This window comes from Labrus bergylta, chromosome 12 (assembly GCF_963930695.1).
Source record: "Labrus bergylta chromosome 12, fLabBer1.1, whole genome shotgun sequence".
Classification (NCBI taxonomy): domain Eukaryota; kingdom Metazoa; phylum Chordata; class Actinopteri; order Labriformes; family Labridae; genus Labrus; species Labrus bergylta.
Window position 1 is genome coordinate 16,942,568 of NC_089206.1, and position 19,891 is coordinate 16,962,458.

At 39.5% G+C, this 19,891-nt stretch overlaps 3 protein-coding genes across 6 annotated transcripts; 2 read left to right on the plus strand and 1 right to left on the minus strand.

The window, feature by feature from the left end:
* Positions 1-1,206: 1,206 nt before the first annotated feature.
* On the minus strand, positions 1,207-6,772 carry dtx3 (deltex E3 ubiquitin ligase 3). 3 transcript variants are annotated; one of them, XM_020648287.3, is made up of 5 exons: positions 6,633-6,772; positions 6,386-6,426; positions 5,122-5,924; positions 3,313-3,530; positions 1,207-3,114 (listed from the first exon to the last, which is right to left on the minus strand). In XM_020648287.3, exons 2-5 carry the CDS (start codon positions 6,396-6,398, stop codon positions 3,039-3,041), a joined length of 1,110 nt encoding a protein of 369 aa, XP_020503943.1. In that variant the 5' UTR covers positions 6,399-6,426; positions 6,633-6,772; the 3' UTR covers positions 1,207-3,038. The 3 variants fall into 3 exon arrangements, with proteins under 3 accessions (XP_020503943.1, XP_020503945.1, XP_029135964.1); XM_020648289.3 differs by lacking the exon at positions 6,386-6,426; XM_029280131.2 differs by lacking the exons at positions 6,386-6,426; positions 6,633-6,772 and adding an exon at positions 6,172-6,286.
* Positions 6,773-10,288: 3,516 nt separating this feature from the next.
* On the plus strand, positions 10,289-14,667 carry ptges3a (prostaglandin E synthase 3a (cytosolic)). 2 transcript variants are annotated; one of them, XM_020648249.3, is made up of 8 exons: positions 10,289-10,446; positions 11,256-11,369; positions 11,617-11,686; positions 11,779-11,877; positions 12,188-12,277; positions 12,398-12,454; positions 12,594-12,621; positions 12,950-14,667. In XM_020648249.3, coding segments are annotated over exons 1-8 (480 nt in total). In that variant the 5' UTR covers positions 10,289-10,444; the 3' UTR covers positions 12,970-14,667. The 2 variants fall into 2 exon arrangements, with proteins under 2 accessions (XP_020503905.1, XP_020503904.1); XM_020648248.3 differs by having other exon boundaries at positions 12,188-12,454.
* Positions 14,668-17,892: 3,225 nt separating this feature from the next.
* Positions 17,893-19,797, plus strand: mipa (major intrinsic protein of lens fiber a). The gene is made up of 4 exons (XM_020648271.3): positions 17,893-18,629; positions 18,867-19,031; positions 19,127-19,207; positions 19,301-19,797. The coding sequence occupies exons 1-4, from the start codon at positions 18,270-18,272 to the stop codon at positions 19,484-19,486; spliced, it is 792 nt and encodes a 263-aa protein (XP_020503927.1). The 5' UTR covers positions 17,893-18,269; the 3' UTR covers positions 19,487-19,797.
* The last annotated feature ends 94 nt before the right edge of the window (positions 19,798-19,891 follow it).

A 19,891-nucleotide genomic window follows, 5' to 3' on the forward strand; every position in this document is an offset into this window, starting at 1 on the left:
ACAATTAACACCACCATAAACAGCCAGACCATTAAAATTTGACTTTATGTTAATGTAGCCTATTAGTAATCCAAAATGTAGGTAAAAATAAACACTAAAGGGAGGTCACTTCCTTCTGCATAAAGCAAAAGTCAAGATACATTATGTTACTGTTGATAAAAAAAAAGTTAGTATTTTAAGCCTCGTAACTTTTACTTAAGTGTTTATACAATAAATGAAACCTATTGTTTCTCTATCTTCTCAGCAGGTCTGTTTTCTACTTAATACTGAAGAATGTGATTCTGCAATAGCTGGGTGCACAATAATACTATCATTTATTAGAATTAAGTACTTGCACTGACAATTTTTGATACTTCGCCAATAACACCACTGCTTGCAGCTGTGTACAAGAGAAATAAAATCAGTGTGTAAAACATTTGGCTGACAACAGGTACTAAGTCTTAGTGTTGCTGTGCTGGTCAATGGCCCAATAAAATGTATGTATGCATATTCATGTAAGCCTTTTGCAATTCTTGCTTTCTAAAATTTGACTAATCTCTCCTGTGTTCACATTTCCTTTTTAACATGACACCAACTGGTATTACTAAACAAGGCCAAACAGGTGTTAATGGTTATGTATAGGTTCCTGTGTAATTCATTAAGACAGGCGTGATCAACTGTTTAGATGACTCCTTCTGCCAGTGTTTAATAACTCTAACTTTTATCAACGATATCATTGGATACCAAATAGTTCTTTTTGTTTTCATCTCAAGGACTATATTCTGGGTGTTTATGCTTTTAATTGATTCAAAAGAAGCAGTCAGGAAATGTGATGAGTGAGAGACGGGAATGCAATGCAACAAAACAGAGTTCCAATGTCTAATTCATACTAGATGTTGTAGTTTGTGTGATATATGCTTTGGAGCCACTATAACAGTAGTGTGAGTATTTATCTTAGAAAATAAAATCAAGTTAGTATACAGAATGAGGTTTTTAAAGGTCTTATCACTTTGCAGTCATTAAGTTTTCCACTAGATGGCACTAATTTTCTTCAGTTCAGTGTTCTTGGTATGAGCTAGAGATCTACTACAGATATATGGGGTTAATGTTATACACAATCTTTAACAGAGGGCACATCGGACTCATTCCAAATGCACACAGGTTTGATATTCAGTTCCTTATATTGCACCTGCTTTCTGGGACTCCATTAAATGTCCAACACAAAGCCAAACATAACTTTTTATTCAAGTATTAAAATGTAAAGAACATTATTCTGAATATCAACAAAGTACAAATAAACAAAATTAGAAAAGCAAAACTCTCACTTTTCCTTAACAATCACTTTTGTTATATGTTTATTCTCTCCAACTCTCCATTCTCCTGCAGCTCCTCCTTCGACATGTATGCATAGAAATGTTTGCACGGTAGCTTCAGTAAACTACAATCCTGTGTCCCAAAAGTATTTCAGTTGGTCCCTGAACTAAAATACAAAGGATATGGAAACATCACAAAAGGGTATCTGATGTATGGATCTGAGCAGTTAAATAAATGACAAATGTTCGACTAGCTAAGTAAGTTACTGCACTTAGCAAAGCACTTTTACACATACAGCTTCGTCAGGTCTGTTGTTGTTTTTTCTATATGGAGTATAAAAACGTTGATGCAGGAGAAGCTTATTTAATAAACATTATTTATAATTCAATGAAATGGATAGTATTTGAACTAAAAGCCAGATAGTATGGCTACAAACATAATGCTCTTACCAATCAAATAACATCAACATATGCCCAAACTGCAAACCTTTCATTAGTAACATCATGCTAGACTTTTATCAAAAGTAAATATAAGAAAGGCACGACAAAATTAGATAAATTCCCCATCCAAAATCAGATCAAGGGTTCCCGCAACATTTTCGTATGTATTTTCTTTTTACTGTGCATTTTTGATTATCTACTCAGATAACAAATTGACAAAAGTTACCTCATTTTAAATGAGAACATTAGCAGGTAAATCTCCAAGTTTGTTAGGAACAGAGGCAAAGATATTCCAAGAGCGTTTGTGCCGTTGATTTGGTTTAAGTGGTCGGTATGCCCTTTGTATTTGACATCATCATAAATCTGGTAATTAGATGAGCACATTACTAAGAACTGAGGTAATGGGCTCAACACCTGGGAGACATCTTGAAATTACACGACTGACCCACAGCCAAAAAAAAAAAAAAAAAAAAAACGGGAAAAGTATTAATGTGTACAATAAAAGTGCTGCCATGAAGCATTGGTAAACATTCGTCCTATTTCAGTACAAATGGGGATGAAATGAAAGTCACATACAAATGAAGTGCCTCAAGCAATTGACATCAACTAGAAGCCACCAAGCTTTAGCTTATGGCTGCACAAACCTGTTTGTTGCAAACACTCTTCCACAGGGGAAGCAAAAAAGTCTTACCAAAGTGCCACTAAGTGCTTTAGATTTCAGTAATTTCAGGAAATGAATTCCTTCTTTTGAACCTTATATAACCCAGGTACTACGCTAACTACGGGTAATTAGTAACAATTAAATTAGACTCAATAACCAAACAAACATTTCTGTGGAGGTAAAACAAAGAATGTGTGCTTATAAAAAACAATAAACTTCCCAGAGTTCAAACCATCATGAATATAACATAAAGTGTCTTTATGACATTAAACTTTTATCCTAAATTATAATATATAAGTACCATGAACTCACACAAACCATGATGCTCTTAAGGAAGCATATCACATATCCATCCTATTGCCAAACAGCAACAGGTGGAGGATTGTACAATACAAGAATGCACTGCACTCAGTATTTTCTTCCAAGCTGAACTCTTGAGGAAAAAATAAGAACAAACAGACGGGAAAGTACTGAAGTGAGGTGAACTCTGCAGCATTGAACACCTCTCTGCTGAGGGCTTTGTCTTCAGACATCCTTTAAGGGACGGGCAGTCTCTGAGCACAACCTGGGGCCGAGTCATGTCCACCGCAAGGGCTCTCGGAAAGTCTCACAAAGTCTTGGAAGAGTCCATCCTTTTCATGCCGTCAGTCGGCCATGATGCCTTTCTCTCTGAGCTCCTCTGTCACTCTCACCAGGTAGGTAGGGTCTGGGTAGCCAAAACTGTCAGGAGAAATAAAAGAGCCATCAATACTTTGATATGGGCTCAGTTAGTGAAAGTACCACCTAACAGAGAACATCAGCTGATAAACGTTCCCTCTCATATACTTTAATAACAACAGTCAGACTATGCAGAACCCCTATCTCAGCTAACAGACCATGAAGTGGTTTTATCTCCTGCAGATAAAAGGCTGTACATACCAGCGAGGCCCACCCCATATTGAGGTTTTGTGGTGAATGTCATTCCAGGTGATGACATTTTGCATGCCCGTAGTCATGGAGGTACCAATGGTAAAGATAAGGCGCTGTTCAAAGGCCCGGCGCAGCAGGCCCAGCACACGGTTCCCCTCGGGGCTGTCAGGGAGGTAGGCCACACGGTCTGTTCCTGGGTACCGGACCCCTGGGTTGGGATGTTCTGGCTGTTAAGAACACAGGAGTTAAAACAGGAGCACATTAAATAGGCATTTATTTATTTAAATAAATATATATATTTGTCTATCTGGGTCTGGGACACTTTGTTACTACAATTATTGTTTCCATGGTCCTCTCTTTTATGCTTAGCTGTATAAACTTTACTGTTTTTGTAAGTAGTGTCCTACCAAGTGTGCTTAATGGATTTAATACATTTAATTTATTACATCTGTTTTAGGGAAGCTGTTCTTCCTCAAATTTCAACCAAGGGAAACAATAAAACTGAGCTTGAATCCTGGACCTTGAAATAAAAAACATATTCTCAAACATGTGGGGCATTCCAACCTGCTAGCTGTCTATTTCCTTGTAAAGGGGAACTCCAATGAACGAACATGGGCAAGATTACAGTAACTGCCAGGGGAAGCACTACTGAGCCTGTAAAAGTATTTGTAAAGCTAATATCTTGGAGTTGTCTCAACCTGGACTACACATGTATAATAGAGAGCGTCTATTACAAACTGAGGACATGGAGTTTGAAAGATGTTGGTCTTCAAATAAGAGGATGATGACAGTCCTTGTCATGGTGCCTGCCACACTATTCCACTAAATAAAAAGAAGCTGTATGCGACAATGTTCTAGACTGACAGGCAAGCTGATAAATTCAGATGTAAGCAATGTTAAAATGCATAGAATACTATAAAGATATTTTGCTGAATTTTATGGAGGAAAATTAATTCAAAGTCACAAAAGAGAGGAAAGCAATTTACAGGCAAGCAAAAAATAAATAAAAAGGAGAATCTACACTCAGTGCAACGTCAAGATGTTAAACACTCACTCGCTTGTCATGAATGCTCCCGGTATTGACACTTTAAAATGACATTACTCGAGCTTTGTACAGGGAGCTTGCAGACTACAGCTCATTAAAGGTCTAATCAGGATATATGTGTTTAACATGCCGCTCCTCCAGATACTGTCCCGATAAGACCACTGTAGAACTGCAGTACTTTTGTAAAAGAGAGCAGAGATAACACCTTGATTCATTAATCAATCATCATTTTCCTAAGTTTAATTTGGCATAAATTCAGTATGTTATCATGGGGTTTGGTACACTTACAAATATTTGGATGGACATAGGCCATGTTTACTTCTGTTGTACAAAATAAAATCAGATATAAACTCACCAAAACATGATCACAAACAATAACTGTTGTTTGTCTCGTCTCCTTCCTCACAATAAACTCAAATAAATAAAAAGACTTGTCAGGTATTGACATAGTGGTGGGAGTTCAGATGAGGGTGCTTACACACGCTACCTTGACACTAGAATTTGTGTAAATAGAGACAAAAATGATTAAAGAAGATTCTCAAAGTCAAGCAGGAGGTTCAACAACCCTGTTTTATAAAGTTTTACCTACAAACATGATCAGACTAAAGTAGTTAAACTAAGATTTTATTCTATCTATTTTTTCGTCTTCCATGCAATTGTGATATTTGACTGTGTTTAATGATCTGTCTTATTTATTTAGAACTAGTGTGTGTGTGTGTGTGTGTGTGTGTGTGTGTGTGTGTGTGTGTGTGCGTGCGTGTGCGTGTGCTCACTGCCTGCAGGCCAGGAGGGAAGCTGTAGATGATGCAGATACATCCAAAGCCTTCATGGCCCGGAAGCTCCAGATCAGGATCTCTTTCCACAATCATTGTACCGTTTGCAGGCTGGTTCCCAATCAACTGGCCGTACACCAGCCGACACACGGGACAAGCTTTCTTCACCTTAAAGGCTTGATCCAGGCAAGAGCGACAGAATGAGTGGCCACACCTATCCAGGGTAGTCTTCTCCACTATGTCCCCCATGCAGATTGAACAAGTTTTGGGGTCCTCTGCCTCACTATGGGAAGCCAAGTTGGAGTCCATATCCTTTCTCTGTGCTGCCTCGTGGAGCATGACACAGGCCTCCTCATCGGTAGGCTTCCTGAACCTTTGCTGCTGTCTCTGGGAGCGTCTTGGCTGAGGAGGAAGAGGCTGAAGCCGGCTCCCCTCTCCATTGGGCTCCAGGACTGCCACACAAGGCAGCAGAGTCCTCTTCCTTTTGGGTCCACCTTCCAGTTTGCTCATTTCTTTACGGGCACAACGGCATAAGTCAATGAAGGCTTTTCGTGTCTCGCTGGAGATAGTTCCATCCATCAGTCCATCCCTGGCGCTCCTGGAGCCTTCCACCGGCTGCAGCCTCACGGCGCAGCAGCCCCCTCTTTCTCCACGCCTAACGATACCGGCGCTCATCCCCTGCTTTTGCTGGAAGTCAACGAGCCAGGGCCGCCCAGCTGCAGCCAGGTAATCCCACACAGCCTGTGAAACCAGTACCTCATCACTGCCCTGGCCAGCACGCACACTCATCTCATCAGAAGAGACTGTAGAGAGGGGGGAAAAAAAAGTCAGCACAAAGACAATAAAATACATTCTGCCCTTGTGTGAGTGTAAATCAAGTTATAAAAGTTCCCCCCTAAAACTATACACTAGTCGTTAAAGCCATGTTCAACTGTATTATGATACATTTTTCTCTGACATGGCTAAAAAGTTGTTTTGTTTCACTTTCTCTATTGCTTAAGGGCTTTCATGCTTCATACCCTTTTGCTTAATTATTTTTTCTTTGCATACCCGACAGCTACACTGGAAGCTATTTGCAGTGGATGCAGCACGTCACAGAACAACACAGGGCAACATCGCGGTTTAGCTGAGGAGCCGTCAGCTGTTCAGAGATTCAGACTGTAAACAAAGGAAACTGAAGCCCGACACACGCGGACAACATGAAACATCAATGACAGCCTCGGGCCAGCACAGAAGTGACACTTCTTTAGGGTTGAAAGGTTACCTTGTGATCCCATAAATCCCCTCAATTGCGAATAAAGCGTCCTGTTGAACAGAAAAAGAGAGGAGGAAACACTGAAGGAATGGGACAAAACGGTATCACAGCTGCTCTGTGGTGGTATTTTGACTGAGCCATCCTCTGCAGCAGCAAAGGGAAATTCGGCGATAACGCAACATTAGCTTAGCCTTTGATAGATTTGGCGTCAACATTTAGCTAAGTGCTTTTCCCCTTGATTACTTCAGTACCTCACCCTTTGCTGTAGCTCGTCGCTGCCTGTCAGGGAGGATTGTGGCTGGATTAAAGAGCCATCAGATGAGGCCTTTATTTCTGACGTGCTGCTGCAGCTTATCCGCAGATAAAACGTCGTTTGTAGTCAAGTCATGATATTCAAACATATTCCAAGTTCACGTCTCTTCAGGGTTTTAACAGTTCTTCCCCGGCCCCGGCAAATGCCATCCAAATCCTGCACCTCGTCCTCGGTCTCGGCTGTGTTTGCCTTCTTTCGTACGTCCTTGGGCTAGGCGCAACACTGAGTAAATAGCATTTCTCTTTTCATCTGGCTCCCAGTCCCACCACGCAAGCTGTGTGACACTTTTCTCCAGGACGATGGTTTGCTCTTTCGCGTAATTTTTCCAAGTCCGTGCTCTGCTCTTTCAAGCCTCGTCCTCCCTGTTGACTGTGGAAGGAGCAAACATAGCCATTAAAAGGACTGGGACCTACGAGGAAATCTGACCAGGAAGTTCGTCACTGAGCTGACTTGATTGGGTGAAAAATGGTGGTTTGTGTTTTTTTTTTTTTTTGGGGCTGGGAGTGAATCATAGTTTTGTCGTGATTAAGAGCTATCATTATAACGTAATGCTTATAACACGGAAAGTACACACAAGTGTTCAGCCCACGCTCCATCGAGGGAATACCCACTCATTCAGTTATGATGCAAATGAAGCTGTCTTTCAGGATGCAGGGATTTATTGACAACAATGCTGCAATTGTTGGGGATACTTTGACAAAGTAGCCTACGCTTTTTCTTTTTAGCAAATGCATTCCAGGACTAATTATTATAATCTTTATTATATTATCATTATGATTTACACTAAATGGATCAATACTCTTCAATATTGTGTCATTTTAAAATTGTTGTTATTCTAAAATACAAGTTAATACTTAGCAGTATTTTCAAAATTCATTGTATAGAATATTTATGGGACACCCTAAGCTACTTTTTGATCCTAGTTTTTTTTTAATTCTGTTGCTTTATTCAGAATTTCCACCTATCTTAGATTTTGTCAAATTAAAAGATGCAAAGTTTTATGGAAATAATGTGAATTCTATGTTAGGATGGATTTGCTGTTGTTGCTCTTTTTTTTTAAAAAGGCCTGAAAAAATGGACGTTTCAGCAAAAACTTAGGAAGTTTTATAAACAATTTCTCTTTTAGTCCTCATGTCCCAAAGTTTTGATTTTCCTGTTCTGAAAGGTTAATGTATGTATGTATGTATGTATTTTTACATTTACATTATTGTATTTTTTTACATTATTGTATTTATTTATTTATTTAAATGATGTAAATATGTTTGATCTGTTTTTAACTTTTATTTTTATTTTTTTATAAGTATATTCCGACCCCCTGTTTTCTGGAGCTGCTGTAATGCACAAATTTCCCCCACGGGGGATCAATAAAGTTTATCTTTATCTTTATCTTTATGTATAGCCTACATTTTATATTTAATCTTTTGAAATTCAAAACCAATTTGAACATGTGAACAAAATGCTAATACTAAATTCTTTTTAATAAGAGTGATGTAAATAAGATGTATATAATGTGTGAAATTTGTGATATTTCAAGTGGAAAATCGCTGCAGAAAATGTTTTCCATTTGCTTGCACTATGCCAACTGAAACACCAGAGACCATAAGTATAGCCATAAGCTATATGCTTGAACATTTTTGGGGATGGTGTCATGCTATTCAGGCCAAAGGAAGACTGGTGTCAACTGAACCACATTAAAAAGGGAATTTGTGATTTTATTTTTAAATAATAATAATCTGATTCAAAGTATTCTTTGAAGATACATTTTTATTCCAACCTATCAGAAATAGCTGTAGGTATCCCACTCACACACATGTGCTGACTGGCATTATTCTATTCAAGTTCACCTGATGTCATCTTTGGCTTAATTCACATGTTCCTCTCATTTGACAGTGCTGCTTGTTCTTTCCCCGCCCTGTTCTGTTATCGCAGGCTACTTTCTCTATCAGAAGCTGCCAAGCCTCAAACTGGTGATAATGCCTCTTGGACAATGTTGTGGTATCTAAGTCCAACTGCTTGAAGCCTCTCCCAAAGTCTGGTTTGCTGTCCAAGTTTTTCTGTTTCCATGTCATTTGTTGGATTGTACAGAATGTTGTTACATTTTTGTTGTTTTTAAATGTGCTTTAAAAATACATTTGGTTTGGATTTTCAACTGTTGACTCATCTGTGCATCTCTCTATTAGGAAAACAAGAAAGAGTCGTGTGTCTTTTTTTTAAATATACCCAAATGGATCATCAAAGCCCAGCACCATGCTGCAGCTGAACCACTGACCCACCTAAAGTACAGTCCTAAATCTGCAGCAGTATTTTGAATTGTTATTAATTGCTGACAAGATATGGTTTGAATCCACAAAGCATACTGAATAAGCCTACATATGTGTCATATATGTTAGATAGTTCCAATTTATGTCCCTTTTGACAAGCCGTTTTAACATTTAAAGGAAACACCCTCCTATCACCTATCACTAATAATATTTAAGATATCATTAAAATAAATCAAAACGTGTTGTTATTGTTAGTCACTATATCATATTCTTAAATAATGTCTTGAGAATTGTTATTACAGAGTTTCACAATAACATTCTACTATCCACAATTTTAATATCAGATATTCACTTCATTTCTCCACTTTTACAATTTATGTATATTGTTCTTTCAATTTCAGATATACATGTCATTCATACCCAGGATAAAACATTAAGATATCTGCAATTGAGTTCTTCGGGAAAAAATCCCTTTTTACAGATCTACAATCACATTTTCACTATTTAAAAAATTTAGGATATTCAAAAGTACATTATAGATATAATATTCAGGCAATTTTTTTCCATCGTTGGTAAAAAAAAAAAAAATGCTAAAAAATTGTGACTAGCCTATAACAAACATGGGTTATAGATATCTGAAAGGAGATTTTGTCCTATGAAGAAATAAGCTACGTTAGATATAGCCTATCAAATTAGAAGCCAAATACTCATGAATCACACGAACAACGTTGTGTATGTAGGCTATATCTGTAAAGACAATTGTTGATAGGAAGAATGCCATCGTGAATATATATCTTAAATGTTAATTTTGACCAGGCCACATGTGAAATACGCTTGCCCAACCCTTAAAGGCCATAGGTACTTCCTGCCTAATTCATTTCACAAGAATGAATATGTATTGCCTCAACACAACTTCACAACAAACACTGTTATGATGCAGATGCATGTTGTTTTGTTTTGCAGATAGTTATATGTATAGCCAACTTTTGCGTAGCACGAGACTTTGTGATTATTTCCTTGCATGGCCTCCTTGTGACCCACACGATAGAAATTACTATTTCCAACAACATTTATTTTCTCTATCAACAATTGTTTTTCCACGCCTTCTACCAAGCAGCCACAGCGGTGGAGCTGTTGCGCTGTTCTACTCACACACACACACACACACACACACACACACACACACACACACACACACACACACACACACACACACACACACACACACACACACACACACACACTGAACCAACCAAGTTCTAGAATTGTCTCCAGCGGATTCGCTCTGTGAGGGGCCAGTGCACAGAAAGACGAAACCTCGTACGTCACGAGAGAACGGTGAAATCTCGCGATGTTTGGAGAGACAAGCGCACCAGTTGATAACGTTTGAGTTAACTGTTTATGTGTCAGCGTAACAGATTTGCCGGGCACTACAGCTAGATATTATCTATATCGGGGTCCGACGAAGGGAAATAAATAACAATAACAGTGGAGATGTAAGTGTTGCGTTTACTATGTGGTCGTTTAATGGTCGATCTTGGAAGATGTGTGGTATACAGCGGACCAACCAGCTAACATTAAGCTAACTGAGCTAAGCACACGCGTTAGCTTCAGCGTTGCTGTCACAACTTACTGATCCTGTCACGACACAAATGCATCGCGCGTTTTTTTTTTCCACATCCACAGACGGCTTGATTTCCTTCGCTGTAATACGTCCTGGCACAACTGTGTTAAATAAAAATTTGTATTTTTTTTGTTACGCGTTTAACATCAGCTATCGTTAGCTAGCAGGCTAATGTCAAGCAGTGCAAGGTAACGTTTATGTTAGCATTAAACAAAAAACCTGGTGTCATGATTGGCTTGTACGAGCTAGAGAGTAAGTTTACGCCATATTACACCGCCTAGACATATGCTTTCCCCTACTACCAAATAACCATGAACATATCTTTTAATGGGCTTGTTGCTGTGTTAGATGTGTGTTTGATTAGTGGGTCATTCTGAAGCTTGTAGAAAGTGGTTATAGCTTTCAGATAAAAAAGGGGATTGATACTTGAGTTGCACCCATGCTAAGCTTGAAGTGAACTGAATGACGCTTTTATCAGCATGGTTCAAACGTGACCTCAAATGCACTGCATGTTACACACGTGGTCCACCAAAGCACAATATCCAGAGCTGGCTGTGAAACCTGTGAACAATTTATGTTAACAAGCACAGAACTCCTGGTTCTTGAATAATTAACTGGTCAGATCCACATAAAAAAATAAATGCAATTGTAAATTCCTTTGTGTCCTCCTTTTGTCATCAGGCAGCCTGCAACAGCGAAGTGGTATGACAGAAGGGACTCTGTGTTTGTAGAGTTCTGCGTGGAAGACAGCAAAGATGTGCAACTAAAGTTTGACAAGTTAAAGTTTGACTTCAGGTAAGTTGCAACTTTTTACAATTAAGAGTAGCACTTTCTAAAAGTTGAAATTCTAGAATTTTCTCAAATGAATGGCTCTCGATTTCCCACAATCCTCTTAGAGAGCAGATAAGCTTAAAAATGCTATCTGGAAACAGGGCCCTGATTCGTGCATTAAAGCACAATGGTTAAAACACAATACCTTACTGGTTATACCAGTTATTGTTGTACAGAAAATAACCCTTTCTCTTTTCTGTCCACCTTGCAGCTGTTTGAATGGAGCAGATAAGGTCAAACTCCACAATACAGTGGACCTTTTTGGGGAGATTGACCCCAAAGTAGGTTTTTTTTTTTTCATAGCCAAAGATGCAGTTTACCATGAGTTTTATTTCTTCAGAGTCTTAATTAGTCTTTTTTCTATTCTACCAAGGGATCCAAACACAGACGCACTGACAGGTCTGTGTTGTGTTGTTTACGAAAAGCAGAGGCTGGGAAATCATGGCCACGACTCACCAAAGACAAGTCAAAGGTAATTGAAGTTTGAAGGCTTTGAAGTCAACAGATATTAATCTCGTGTCATTTTAAGGTATAGATTTGTTGCAAAACAGATACAGTTGCAATAACTAATTGCCAAACAACTTGATAATGAATATATTTGTAGCTATTGGCTAATTTATTTCAGCCACATAGTAACAATACTTGAATCTGAGTGAGTAGTCCAATTTCCTATGATCATTTTTGTACCATGAAATGGTGATGAAGTAGAAATTGATCTAAACTCTAGAGCGGTAATGAAGTCATTGAGAAACATGTCTTGCTTAAAAAAACAACTGTCTTAGTGCAACTGGCTGAGTGTGGATTTCAACAATTGGAAAGACTGGGAAGATGAATCAGATGAGGACCTGTCAAGTTTTGACAAATTCTCAGAGGTAAGAATGCCAAATATGTACACTGTCAAAATTGTTAGTACGTTCAGTTACACTGCACAAGGTACCTGTGGTGCCACCTTTGAAGAGGCAATGACATATGGGTTCTTTGTATATCTCCAGATGATGAACACTATGGGAGGAGATGATCTACCAGACTTAGATGCAGCAGATGAAGAGGTATGTTTTTTACATACTTGTGCTACTTTTGTGCTTAATATAATATATAACAGAGACCAGTGTTTTGTTTGAATGAAATGTACCAAGTAGAGTATTATATGAAGATTTGTGATTGTTGTGTTTGTGTCTTTTTTTGCAGCATGGCGCTGCAGACAGTGACGATGAAAGTAAGTAACATTCTGAAGCATTTTCTTGTTATTTGTAGTCACTACATCTCATTAGTTGGAAATTTAGGAGATTACCAGTATATTGCTAGGCTACTGTAATTCAAAATGCTTTGATATGCCTTCAATGATGCAATGATGTTGCAAAGAGGTTTGTTGAGGTACAAGTTCATTTTGAACTCCATCTAAAACCCAGAGGAACCTTGTAGATGTGTTATCACATCTGTTTATTTTTCCTCTTTTGATTGAATATGATTGCTAGTCAAAAGTGAGGGTTTAAAATGTAATCACTTGCTCAAACACATCATGCTTTTATTTTTTGTCTCTCCAGAAATGCCCGACCTTGAGTAGATGCATACAGATGTCATCTCATTAGTAAAATGCAAGTTATATGTCAGTTGAAGAGAGGCAAAAGACATGAGTTGGAAGCCATGTCAGAGAAGAAACCTCGTCTCTCTTCGCAGTTTCCAAAGTGAAACCCTTGAGGGAGTGACTGTTGGATACAGACATGCACAGAGAACCATAGACATACAGTGCTGTGCTTTGCTGTTCTGTTCTGCATGGACAATTCTGTTCAAATGAAAATGTTATTGTTTGTTGACTTTAAAGGTCCCATATTATGCTTTTTCTTGTTTTATATGCTCTTTAGTGTGTTTCACAAGTGTCCTGTGCACGTTTAGGCACATCTATGTGCAAAACTTCAAAGTCCGCGGAAACGCGGCTTCTCCCACGTCCTCCTGTTAGCTGTAGCATTAGCTGCGTGTAACGCTCGGTTCTAGCCCCCCTCGATAAAAATGTGTCAGTCCGACGTTATCGTCAGTGTGAGGTCACTGATCTAAGCCCATTGGCTCGTGGCAAGCCCAGCCGCTCCTGTTGAAATTTCCGAGACGCGTGCTGAGCAACTGACCAGTAACGACAGAGCAGATCAACAGACCAATCAGAGCAGACTTGGCCCACGTGGGGTCTAACAGTGGGGGCTCAACAGAGCGTAGCTGACGGACTCAGAGCGTAGAGGGAGGAGCAGTACATGAAAACAGACACTTTTTTTCGGACTTAAGCTATTGTGAACGTACAAAAGTAAATATACAAACCCCAAAAAGGGCATAATATGGGCTCTTTAATGACTGTCATGGGATGTGCTAGTGTCTTACACTTTTTCTCTCAGTTTTTTTTTTTTTTTTTTTGCAATGTCAGGCTATGTTTTGAACATTGTGGGTTCTAATATGAGAAAAACATTTCAAAATGCCTATTTTCCAAAAAAAAAGTAGATTTTTAATGACAGATTTTCCCCTTTAATGTTTGTATTGTAAAATGCACTTATTTTGTTTGTTAATTTAAAAAGCAGAAGTTCTGCTTGAAATGGGATTTTTTATGTATGCCAACATCTGCAAATATTAAACAATGATTTCATTTTTTAAACATATTTCAGCATTTAAAATAAACTGATATGCTTGTGCAATTTACAGTGTGTGTTGAGATTATGGTATCAGAGTGGTGAAATCTGCATACAGATGAGAGTGTGAGAGAAGAGTTAAATAGTGAACCGGTTTTTAATGTTTGTCACTAGAACTAATATTTGAGGGCTTGTGTGTTTTATGCAACACGTCTCGAACACTTTAGTGTTTGTCTTATTCTGTTGGAGTTTGGGCAAACATTTTAAATAAACTGTTTGAAGCCATTTAACACAACGCTTTGGTGTTGAAACATCTCTTCAAGCAACGTTTGAATTACTGAAGTAATAAGAGAATCCACTGAGGGAGACATTACTAATTATTGTGACAGGCGGTCAAAAATACTGCCAATACCGCATTCAACATCTCACTGAAGAGAAACAAAATACACTAAAGAACTTAACGTACTTGTTTTACAGAAGTACCCACTTTATTAAGTTTTTTATTTTAGTGTTGCACTGAAGTGATTGGTGTGTGTGTATTAACATAACTGATGTGTTGCAGCTTCAGTCAAAGCTCATTTAGATTTATTTGTATACTCCGTGGCACCTTTTAAATTAACTCTGGGCGTCAATAAAGTCATTTCTATATTAATTCACCTTGTGTTATGTGTTGGAACATATTTTGCATTGACACTGTTTTGGAAAGTATCTCGTAACTTAATCAGTGCTGTGTGAAAAGGCAATATGTCGCTCTAAAAAGGTAGTTTAGTTTGAATGTGGAATAGCTGAAAATACTTCAGCAAAATCAAAATTCTTTAAGTTGTACTCAAACAGTATATTGAGTATATTTGAGTCTCCATCAACTTGATGTGTTCTTTTACTTCTTAAGTGTGTCTCTTTAACAATACTGATCTCCCCATAGCCACATGAATGATTCCAGAGCCAGCTCAAGGCATGGGTGATGTAGGCAGTCACCTAGGGCTTTATGTTGTTGCGTATAGAGCCTATAGATATAAGCATTTTGACGGATTGAAAACTTCCCCTCACTTGCTCAACCACTCACTCACAGATTTTAGGCCGCAGCAGGAGGAGAGATGACCGAGTGTCCAGGGAGGAACTATGAAGAAGGAGGGTAAGAAGTTACTCTTACCCTCCTTTTTCATAAAGAAAAAATAAATAACTGCTAAATCAAAATTGATTTATAAAAAAAAAGGTGGATGGTGAGTAAGCTCGTTTGTCATTTTGTTAGTTATCTTTTACTTTCATTTTTAAATGACATGCAGAGAAAAGTCACCCTGACCCCCCACTAAGATCTGAGCTATGATCCCCAAAAGCCCCATGATGTCCTCATAGCTTAGCACAGTTTAGTATGCTAGTTGTGTTTAAAAACATATAATCAGGTCTTAATTGGATTTCTGTGCTACATTATGGCGAGCAAAATATACGAAATTATACTGTGTAGCAGGAAAACATGTGGGTGGGGTCATAACCTCGATTAGTGTGCCAAAATGACAAGAGGCAGCCCTGAATGATTCCTTACAGTATTTGTTTTTCTGGTCCATACTGCACATTAAGGTCCCTATCTTGGTTAGTCGTGGGAGACAAAATCATGAGTTAATGTTCTGGCCAAAGAATGTTTTGAATATAAAACATGAGCAGGCAAATCAAAGTTAATCCTTATGAGAATGGAATGATTCTGACAGTGCCTCCTGCTGAGCTGCAGGTGAGCAAAAAAGACCCATCGTGGGAGTTCTTGACTAAAGCGGCTGAATTAAAAAAAGATAAAGTCTTGTTTAAGCTCACTCGGTTTGACAAAGCTTCTTTGTAGCTTTTGGGCTTTTTTGGGGATGGTGGCATCTCTTGCATCTTAAGTATTATCACAGCGAGTAGCGAGTTTAGTGCTATTTCTAATTACACATGGGCATGCAAGTTCAATATTCAGACACTTAAAGAACTTGAACCTATTCTTTGCACAATTCCTTGAAAATAAAATGTAATTGAAGATGATGTTTTCCCATCACGCCATTCTCCCTTCTCTTTATCATAACACATAGTATTACACAGGATCTCCTTCCCCGGTACTAATTTAACTCAGTAGCCACTTATATAAGTGCAAAAAAAAAAGGAAAATGGAGGCCAGAAGTGTCCTTATGTTGTATGTTTTCAGCACCATGTGTGATGTTTTCATTATTAGCAGTACATACAACTTTTCAATCATAGAACAAGTTTGCAAAGATTATTGTTAATTATCAGCTTGAGGGTTATTTATTGGTAGAGAACCATAAAATTGTTGTCAATGGATGTGTGAACTTAATTCACTTTGTCATGTCTAATTTCATGGGGGTTTAAACATCTCTAAAAATCCCTCGCTGTTAATTGTTTTGATCACCTCAGCAGCTATACTGTATGTTTTAGTTCTTCATTTCCTGTTACCTGCTGCAGCCTACATGTGGTGAGGGCAGACCAGAGCTTCGACTCCAGAATGAGATGTGTAGGGGGCTCCATGTTTTATGTACTCGTCAGCAGTCTAGACCCAGGGACGGGAAAATACAATGCAAGCACCTTTTCAACCCCCTCCCCTGTAAAAACTAAACTGAGGGCTTAAACCCACAAAAGGTGGCTTACCATTGACAGAGAGAGTCATGAGAAGGCCAAAATACTCATCACAATGAAGGTGCACCAATTGGCAAACTAAGAATCTGTCTGAATAAGGACAACAGAATCAACCCTATTAAATTATATCAGAGTTAAAAATCCTCTCATGTTTTCAGTGTAATTAGGGAAAAACTCCTAAAAGTCTGGCTGCTATGAGATTGATGAGAAACATATTGAGTATATGTCTAACTTTAAAAATGTATTTGAATTATGTTTGAAATCATTCTGTTACCATTACCACAACTCTATGAATTAAGAGCAATAATTAAATCGCCACCCATGGAAAAGGGAATGCATGGATTAAAAAGCGATGGCAGGACAAACAGATCATAGAAAGCAACAGAAACTGTTACTGCCAGCGTTTTGTTTCCACACATGAAAAGAGCAAAGCAGTGAGCTCAGCATAATCCTTTCAGAGTTCTGCGGCTGTCCCTCTGGCTGCACCAGTCAGCATGATGCTCCGGTGCAGAAGCTCAATGCCAGGCCTGCTCTCCCCTCTTCCTCTCCAGCCCTGGATTTTCTACTGCTTTATCTGACCTGAGCCTACAAGCCCGTCCAACACACACACACACACACAGCCACACACAGCCATACAAACACAATTCAAAACTGTGCTTAATGAGTTCTGCTGCCACAAACCCAATATGAGAAATTGCTCGTACTGTGGTACTGTGTCAAAGCTTGGAAAACAAAATAAAGTGATGTTTTAATGATGTAATGATATGACTTCCACATTTAACTAAACTACTTAAAAAATATCTAAACTACTTGAAATCAAGCAAAATTCTAACTGCTCTTCACTTCCACCAGCTCACAAATTCTACCTACTACATGCCCACTGATTTTCTATTTCAAGGTTTGAAGTACTTTGCAGCCCCAATGTCAAATGAACGGGATTTTCTACCACTTTGTGGTTTGTAATAATGTATTAGTGGTACTCAGGTGCTAGCATTCCATTTCCTCATTGGGAATACAATGCTCTAACTTAAAGATTACTCCTCGGTCCTCACCCAACAAACCTCTTTCATAAAGAAGTTTGATTAATTATCAAGGTGCCCTTTAACCAGAGTAATTTCTACATGTGAGTATAGTGATGGAGGCCATGGCAGGAGAGGGGTTAAAAAGTGTGTTTTGATTTGTAGTATTGTTCACTGGCCCCTCCCCTGGGCTCAGTGGGGTTACTGTGGCCCTGGGGTGTTATAAAAAGCTCTCTGGATTCCCCCTGCTCTGGTAAAGAGGCTGAATGTCTGCAGGACATGCTTCACGTTTGTCTACCCATGTTCTTCTACTAACAACCAGCGGGGTTTGCTCATAGATGCACAGAGACCAGCATAGTGCTCCAACGGGGAGCTCTCTATGACAGAAATCAGAATTAAGAAAGCAGAGCAGCAGCTTAATCAGAGTTACAAGTTTAGTAGTTTATGTGTTGTTTATTTAGCTTTAGAGAGGCAGTTTTTGTTTGAGGGCAAATAGTTTTCATTTGCTCTGTGATCTTTGGTCTCAAACAGTCATTATTAAGGAGAATTTGCATCTCCTCAGTGAATTTGTTAGTTTTCTGTTGACTTTCATCCCTCCACTGCTTAGGCGTTGATCTTTTACCACCATGTGGGAGTTTAGGTCCATGTCTTTCTGGCGGGCGGTGTTCGCAGAGTTCTACGGCACCATGTTCTTTGTATTTTTTGGGCTGGGGGCCGCCCTCCGCTGGACCACGGGGCCCCATAATGTCCTCCATGTTGCCTTTTGCTTTGGGCTGGCAGCTGCCACCCTCATCCAGTCCATCGGCCACATCAGCGGGGGACACATCAACCCGGCTGTTACCTTTGCCTACCTGATCGGATCCCAGATGTCTCTGTTCCGCGCTTTCTTCTACATCATAGCTCAGTGTCTGGGAGCACTGGCTGGTGCTGCTGTGCTGTATGGGGTCACACCCAGCAACATGAGGGGGAACCTGGCACTCAACACGGTAAGTTTATCCTCCAGTGATTTAAATACTATAGCTGCTTTTGACTGCTGTATCACAAATGTTACATTGCAACATAAACTGACTGTTTAGTTTCAATTATTGTTTAATCACAAAAGAATACTGTATACTAAACATAATTTTTGAATATTTCTTGAAAAGTCTGAAAAAAAAGGAGTTAAAAAAAACTGCTTTGCATAATAACTCACATTCAAGCCATGCTAATTGTGTATCTTCCAGTTGCAGCCAGGTATCAGCCTGGGCATGGCAACCACCATGGAGGTCTTCCTCACCTTGCAGCTTGTTGTCTGCGTCTTCGCTGTGACTGATGAGCGGCGCAACGGACGCCTGGGCTCTGCTGCCCTGGCCATCGGCTTCTCTGTGCTCATGGGTCACCTTCTCGGGGTAAGAATCAACCAGGAGGATGTCAACTTTTTTTCTGGAATCCCACAAGGTTCTTTTATTGTACCTATGAACTTTTCTGTCTGTCTTTGATTTAGATGTACTACACTGGAGCAGGGATGAACCCAGCAAGGTCCTTCGCCCCTGCTGTCCTGGTCAGGAATTTTGTCAACCACTGGGTAAGATCCTTCCAACTTTTTATACTACAAACTTGTGCAAATCAAAGTAACATCTTTACTAACATCCTACTCTGTCATTTCCATGAATGGCAGGTGTACTGGGTTGGACCTATGATTGGAGGTGCCATGGGTGCTCTGCTGTATGACTTCATGCTGTTCCCCCGTATGCGTGGCCTCTCTGAGAGGCTCGCCACGCTGAAGGGCACCCGGCCCCCAGAGGCCGAGGGCCAGCAGGAGACCAGGGGAGAGCCCATCGAGCTGAAGACACAGGCCCTATAAGCCTGGAGAAGAAGATTGGCTTTCTGACCCCCGTCATTCCTCCCATTTACACCCCTCAGTCTGCTCCCTCAGTTCCCAGTCCATCCTCTGCACACATACCTCCTCCTCTCGGCCTCTACACAAGCTAACACGATTCCCAAACACTTTTGTTATCCAAACTGGACCTACTGAATTACAGTGACCATCTCATCCGATTTCACCTCTACCCACCCTTACTCCTCCTCCCCTTGGACTGCAGGACAAAGATGGAGGTTAAAAGAAGAATTATCACTAAAGGAAGCACCCTGTGCCCTGTGGTGTGGGGAGTCTGTCACTCCTGGCCGACCAGGTGGCTCTAACTGCTCAGGACAGGGGTTTCTCTATTTCTCTATCTTTCCCTCCCTTTATCTCCCTTTCCCTGTTTTC